Raw genomic sequence first — 7,722 nt, 5'->3', positions numbered from 1 at the left:
GATATGTCGTATTCTTACGTAGGGTTAACCTGACATGTTTTCGTTCACTTTTGTGTGTCTACCATAGCTGACTGAAGAATTGTCGAAGTTGGATGAGAAGATCAAATTGACAAATTAAATTCTCTTCTAGAATAATTGTTGATTAACTTGAATAGTTTTTTGTTTATATAATTGTTGATTATTGTTCTATACTTCGTTTTAGATTTTTACAATATAAAAGAACAGCAAACAAAGACAACATGTTATGTCAGTGTCAAATACACCTAAGTATGAACAACTAAGACGAAAGACGATGGCAGAGAACAAAGAAAAACTACAAGCTTTGACTAAATCATTTAAGAAGCAAATAAAATCAAGGCCTCCAAAAATGCAGAGAGAGATCATTGGAAGCTACTTGTAACTTATTGGAATAATGAAAGGATTAAGGTATGGGAAAAAAAAATTCACAAGCTAATAATATTAGTTGCTACATAATACGATATTTACAATTTCTATTTCAAGAGCTAAGTCAGAAAAAATAGAGAAAATCGGGTCAAAAGGAAATGGTGCAGCTGACCGGTAAAAAGAGTTATGCATGTATACGTGCGGAGATAAAGGTAATTTTGAGGGGCAATTATTACTATAGTATTAAGATATCAATTGTTTGTACTTATTTTTTTTTATTATTTTAACATGCTAAAGAGGGAAAATCTCCAAATCGAATTGGCTATGTTTCGAAGATGTTTTTCGAAAGGAGGCGATACTGAAAGTGATGCAGCTAAAACCGCAATTGTAAGTATTAATCTTAATTCAGATTGCATTATATATATATATATATATATATATATATATATATATATATATATATATATATATATATATATATATATATATATCCGACTGGTTGTGTGCAACTGTAATTATCACGTCATGGCCATGATGAGACTTGTTTGTATGGATATATCTTATTCCGTATATTACAGTTAATTAGCACGTCATGGCCATTGTCACACTGATCACACATGTTAGTAGGGATTGATCTTATTATGTATATAACCCTTGTCTTATCTCAATTAATACAGGAAAACATGGATGAGCTAACTAAAACACTGCCTGAAGGTTCAACTCATAAGCCTGGACTAGATGTTTTTTTCCAAAGTTATGGGTAACAATAAATATGGTGCAGCGGATTTGTATGGATTAGGTGTTCGAGCTTCTGATCTTTGGGGTAAATTACCAAGTCGTAATGCTGTTCATATGGAGAACATTCAACTCAAGTCAGAGAACAAAGAACTTACTGAAGAAAATGTACATCTGAAAGAACAGTTGGCAAGTAAGAATGGTTCAGATGCTGAAGATATCACAACACATGGCCTCACTGTAGTCAATGTAGCTCCACGTCTTAAGGTATTTGTTTATTTAACACCTTAATGTGTTTGATATTTACCTTTAACATTCATAACTGCTTCTTGCATACATATTTCTAGGTCGGAGATGAGGTTTTTGTACACAATATACTTAACCCTAGCAAGAAGGTAGGAAGAGGATGGTTGAGGAGCGTGGATCCAACTGAGGTAATTTGCGGTGTAGAGATTGGAGATGATTGGTGTGCGGTACGCCTTCAACATGTCCTTAAAAAGGTGTTGATGTGGTTAAGCCATTTGATGCGATTAAAAAAGTTGAAGACGCTACAGGCGTAACTATTGTGTGACCTTCTACGTTCATATCGGTATGTCTACGTAAATTTGTGATAATATTAATTTTTATTTATAACATGCACTTTTATGCTTATAAATATAGGAATTTTTTATTTGCAGGTGGTATCCTTAAATTAATAAAGATACGTGTTGATCGAAGACGTTCTTCGTTGCTTTTCATTGTTTATATTTTCTTTGTCGAATGTTATTTTAGTATTGATATGCTGGATTATCTATGAATTTTTAATGTTTGGTGTTTTTCAATTAATGAGTACAATTTATTAAAATATGATTATGTTTCATTTTATATTTGTTTTTAATAGAAATTATTAATTGGATGTCTAAAATCTGAATAAAATAAAAATCAGGCCCGAATATATGGATCTAATCATCCGATCCGGGCCCAAATAATCAAACTGATACGAATACCTGAATCGTAAAAGAACCCGAACCAGACCCGAATATTCGAATCCACCTATTCGGAATTACTATGACTTGATAGGACTCATTTTATGGTTTTAATACTATTTTTTTTTTACTTCATAGGACGCCATATTGTTTAAAAATACATTTGTATTAGGAATTTTTTACTGGTACCAACCTTGAAAACATTATATTAGGACTCTGTATGTGGTACTAAACTACTATTTTATTATATATTAGTACTCATTTTTTGGTTTTAAGGCTTAACAAATTTATGTTAGGACTTTTTTTAAAGGTACTAACCTTAAAAATCATTATATTAGGACCCTATTATGTGGTATCAAAGTAACATTTGTGTATATTGGGACATTTTTTCTTGGTACTAAACAAGAATATCGATACATTAGGACAATTTTTATTGATACTAATGTATTATTTTTTTTTTATAATGGGACTCTTATTTGAGTAGTAACATAATAATGAGACCATTTTTATTAGTCCTTAAGAAATATAAAACTTAAATAGGACCCCTTTGTTGGTACTAATGTAAAATTCTTTTACTTTTGGGACCCTTTTGTATGTCTCAATCTAAATAAAGGTCACTCGATATGTACTTGTAAGGACTTTTCTGTGTGGTCGTTAATTATATTATAGGACCCGATAATTGGTTTCATAATCTTATTACCTTTTAGGACACTTTTTTGCGTCTATACTTTATACGACCGCCTTAGTTGGTACACATCTCCTATTGGTCCTATCAGGCCAAAAGGTCCTATAAAGCGACATTATGGGACCAATTTGGGTGTCCTATATGTACACTTTTGTTGTAGTGACTATTATATATTGTCTTAATATAATTAAGACACATAATATGTATATTGTCTGAATCACCCCACGACCCATTGTATACATGTCTCAGACTCGATCACAACCCATGGTATATATATTATTTTAAAATCAACCTCGACCCATTATATGCTAACTCAAACATTACCGCATATAGTGTCTTATGGGTTATTCTAAATAATATATATAGATGATGTCAACATTATATGTCAAAACATTGTATACGTGTCTATGAATATCAAGTCATATATATATATATATATATATATATATATATATATATATATATATATATATATATATATATATATATATATATATATATATAGTGTCTTACGATTTTTATTAAGACTATAATATATTGTCATAGAATTAACCCCGACTATTATAAATTGTATTTCTACTAGGAAGGGATCAAGACATGCATAAATACATGTAGGATATAGGATAAGTTAGCTAGGATAAGGTTAGTATAGATTTTATATTATAAATTTCGTCCATATAAAGTTAATTTTAGCAGATTTTGTTTTGCTCGCCAAATATTCATTTCAACCCCGTTTAAAGTGAATCAAAGTGCTATGAATTCCTTAGGAAGTAAATTTTACAAAACCAATTCGAAAAGTTCAGCCCAAGTAGTAATATTTAGAGCTTTACCCTCTTTTTGTGTCGGTGGACAGATTTGAAAAAATCCCGACATCCACCCAATATATGATATTTGATAAAATACTTCCACTTTGTCTAAAATCATGAAAAAATACTGGAAGTCTTATTTACATATATTAACATATTTCCAAAGTCTTAGCCTCTAACTCAAAGTCCAAGATAGATTTTTAATTCCCAACCCAAAACAGCCCGCTTTTTACCGAATGGAGATTAAACGGTATATGTTAAGTTTCAAGGTGTTCTTCATATGTACAAGTTATAAGTTCTTATATTACTTTAATATAACATCATAATACATATAAATAAGTGTTATTAGAGTTAAGTTAGAAAGATTAGATTAGTTTTTCAAATAAGTTTAGAATCAACTAAACTATGTTCTAGTTTATAAACTCTTATATAGATAGCTATAAACATATGAATTGAACAAGAGTTGAAGTAGAGTTTTTACCTCAAGTTTAGAATGTAAAATTGCTGGAAAGAAGTAGTAGAACAAAACTTGAGAGAGTTCTTGCAAGTGTGTGTGAAAATTAGAAGTAAAATTTAAAAAATGAATGTGTAAAAATGAGGTAGAAATGGTGCTTATTTATAGGCTTGAAAAATTGGTTTTTAGTGAAAATATCTAAGATAAGTTAAAATGTATTAAGTCATGGATGACATATTAAATTCATTAGGTCATGGATGACCTATTACACAAATAATTGCAGATTTCTATTGGTATATACCAATAGTTAATACTTCTAGAAGCTGTGTATAATACGGGTAAAAATAACGTATGAATATGAGTAGAATTCTTGAGGAAATTGAATGGAAATACGAGTATAGCTATCCTTTATATGTATTTGTATATTATAAAGTGTATTCAATACTTTTAAAGATGTATTTACACTCGTAATACATTATATGTAAATACATTTTAACATAAGTTAATTACGTCGTTTAAATAGTAATATATATATATTGTTCGAAAACTCTTTAAATTAGTAGTATGAAAATATATATATAATACTTTGTTAATATACTTAATGAAATATTTAATTATCATATTTTGAAGTTAAATATATATACACACACATATATATAATTAATACAAGTTATGACGTTCGTGAATCGTAGGAATAAAAGGTGGTCAACTGCTTATATAAAATTCTTTTCGGAGGTTCAAGACTTATTAAAATTCATTGCTTATCAAGTCGGAATTATTAAATCATGTAAATAGTATAATCAAGTAGTCAGAAAAATCTGGGTCATCACAGTACCTACCCGTTAAAGAAATTTCGTCCCGAAGTTTGTAAACATATGTGGATACTTTGTTTCATCTGGTTCTCTCTTTCCCAAGTGAACTCGGGACCTCTTCAAGCATTTCAACGAACCCTAACTATAGGTATGTTGCTTTACTTGAGCTGTTTGACTTCACGGTCCATGATTTCGACAGGCTCTTCCATAAAATGCAGTTTCTCGTCAATTTGGATTTCTTCAAGAGGAACAGTGAGGTCTTCTTTTGCAAGGCATTTTCTTAGGTTCGAGACGTGAAAGGTATTGTGTACTCCAGTAAGTTGTTGTGGTAGCTTAAGTCGATAAGCCACCGGTCCAATACGTTCGATGATCTTGAATGGTCCTACGTATCTTGGGTTCAGTTTACCCCTCTTACCAAAGCGTATCACACCTTTCCAAGGTGACACCTTTAACATAACCATGTCATCAACCTGAAATTCTAATGGCTTCCTTTGAACATCAGCATAGCTCTTTTGACGACTTTAGGCGGTCTTCAATCTCTCCTTGATTTGCACAATCTTTTAGTAGTCTCCTGTATGATCTCGGGACCAGTCAGTTGTCTGTCACCTACTTCGTTCCAACAGAGAGGGGATCTACACTTTCTTCCATAAAGTGCTTCGAATGGTTCAGCATTAATACTCGTATGATAACCGTTTTTATACGATAATTCTGCCAATGGTAAATATTTATCCCATCCGTTTTCGAAATCGATCACACATGCTCTAAGCATGTCTTCAAGAGTCTGAATGGTCCTTTCGCTTTGCCCATCAGTTTGAGGATGATATGCAGTGCTCATATCCAGACGAGTCCCTAGAGCTTCATGTAGTGATTTCCAAAACCTTGACGTAAACCTACTATCGCATCGGATATAATGGAGATAGGTACTCCATGTCTTGAAACAACTTCCTTCATGTATAATCGTACCAATTTCTTCATCTTATCCATTTCCTTCATAGGTAGGAAATGTGCAGATTTGGTGAGATGATCGACAATTACCCAAATGGTGTCATAACCCCATGCAGTATTTGGTAGCTTCGTGATGAAATCCATAGTAATACATTCCCATTTCCATTCCGGCATTTCTGGTTGTTGAAGCAAACCTGATGGTTTCTGATGTTCTGCCTTGACTTTGGACCAAGTCAAACATTCTCCAATGTATGTTGCAATGTCAGCCTTCAAATTCGGCCACCAAAGGTGTGCTTTTAGATATTGATACATCTTTCTAGCTCATGGATGTATCGAGTATCTCATCTTATGTGCCTCATCCAAAACCAATTTTCTTAATCCTTTAAACATTGGAACCCAAATGCGTCCAGCAAAGTATCGGGTTCCATTTTCCCGTGTAACAAGCTGTTTATCTAACCCTTTAAGCATCTCATTTCCAAAGTTTTCTTCAGAAAGAGCTCCTTGTTGAGCCTCCTTAATTTGGGTAGTGAGATTCGTACGAATCTTCATATTCATTGCTCGTACTCGAATCGGCTCTATTTCCTTCCTGCTTAAAGCATCTGCTACTACATTTGCTTTCCCGGGATGATAGCGAATTTCACAATCATAGTCGTTTATCAGCGCAACCCACCTACGCTGCCTCATGTTTAGTTGTTTTTGGTTGAAGATATGTTGAAGGCTTTTATGGTCAGTATACACAGTACATTTAACCCCGTACAAGTAATGTCTCCAAATCTTTAATGCAAACACCACTGCTCCTAATTCTAGATCATGAGTCGTATAATTTTGTTCATGAATCTTCAGTTGTCGGGATGCATATGCAATAACCTTCTTTCGTTGCATGAGGACACAACCAAAACCTGTCGCGAAGCGTCACAATAAATTACAAAATCATCGTTTCCTTCAGGTAACGATAGAATAGGCTATGTAGTCAACTTCTTCTTCAATAATTGAAATGCGACTTCCTGCTCAGAAGTCCATTTGTACTTCTTCCCTTTGTGTGTTAATGTCGTCAATGGTTTGGCTATCCGGAAAAAATCTTGAATAAACCTTCTGTAATAGCCACCAAGACCCAAAAATTGGCATATCTGCATTGGAATCTTTGGGGTCTCCCACTTTTCAATGGCTTCAATCTTGACTGGATCAACCTGAATTCCTTCACTGCTGACAATGTGACCAAGGAACTGTACTTCCTTCAGCTAAAAGACGCATTTGGAAAACTTTGCGTATAACTGTTCTTTCTTTAACAGTTCTAGCACCAACCTTAAATGTTGTTCATGTTCTTGTTCATTTTTGGAATAAATAAGAATATCATCAATAAAGACGATAACAAACTTATCCAAATACAGACTGCATACCCGATTTATGAGGTCCATGAATACAGCTGGTGCGTTTGTCAGCCCGAACGGCATGACTAAAAATTCATAATGACCGTAGCGTGTCTGAAATGCGGTTTTCGGAATATCTTCTTCTTTGACACGCAACTGATGATAACCCGATCTTAGATCGATTTTGGAGTAAACACGTAATCCTTGCAGCTGATCAAACAAGTCATCAATTCTCGGTAATGGGTACCGATTCTTGATAGTTAACTTGTTTAATTCGCGGTAATTTATACACATTCAGAAGGATCCATCTTTCTTCTTGACAAATAAAATGGGAGCTCCCCACGGTGAAGTACTCGGTAGAATAAATCCACGATCTAGTAATTCTTGCAACGGCTTTGTAGTTCTTTCATTTCTGATGGTGCGAGTCTATACGGAGCACGAGCCACCGGTGCAGCTCCCGGTACTAGATCTATTTGAAATTCTACAGATCTATGCGGAGGAAATCCTGGTAATTCTTCCGGAAACACTTCGGGGAATTATCTTACCACAGGAACATCGTTGATGCTCTT

General features: G+C 33.4%; 1 protein-coding gene across 1 annotated transcript; it reads left to right on the top strand.

Annotated features, from left to right (window-relative positions):
* Positions 1-542: 542 nt before the first annotated feature.
* On the top strand, positions 543-1,679 carry LOC139841865 (uncharacterized). The gene is made up of 5 exons (XM_071832058.1): positions 543-596; positions 682-771; positions 1,062-1,098; positions 1,166-1,386; positions 1,467-1,679. The coding sequence occupies exons 1-5, from the start codon at positions 543-545 to the stop codon at positions 1,677-1,679; spliced, it is 615 nt and encodes a 204-aa protein (XP_071688159.1).
* Positions 1,680-7,722: the final 6,043 nt, after the last annotated feature.

Source organism: Rutidosis leptorrhynchoides, chromosome 4 (genome assembly GCF_046630445.1).
Source record: "Rutidosis leptorrhynchoides isolate AG116_Rl617_1_P2 chromosome 4, CSIRO_AGI_Rlap_v1, whole genome shotgun sequence".
NCBI lineage: Eukaryota > Viridiplantae > Streptophyta > Magnoliopsida > Asterales > Asteraceae > Rutidosis > Rutidosis leptorrhynchoides.
Note: the sequence above shows the minus strand (reverse complement) of the source record. Positions and strands in the feature narration are given on the sequence as shown.

Excerpts from the sequence above, each read along its gene's own strand:
- LOC139841865 (XM_071832058.1), top strand. The coding sequence starts at position 543 with ATGGTGCAGCTGACCGGTAAAAAGAGTTATGCATGTATACGTGCGGAG. Across the intron at positions 597-681 it reads GTATACGTGCGGAGATAAAG|AGGGAAAATCTCCAAATCGA; the intron begins GTAATTTTGAGG and ends AACATGCTAAAG. Across the intron at positions 772-1,061 it reads ATGCAGCTAAAACCGCAATT|GAAAACATGGATGAGCTAAC; the intron begins GTAAGTATTAAT and ends CAATTAATACAG.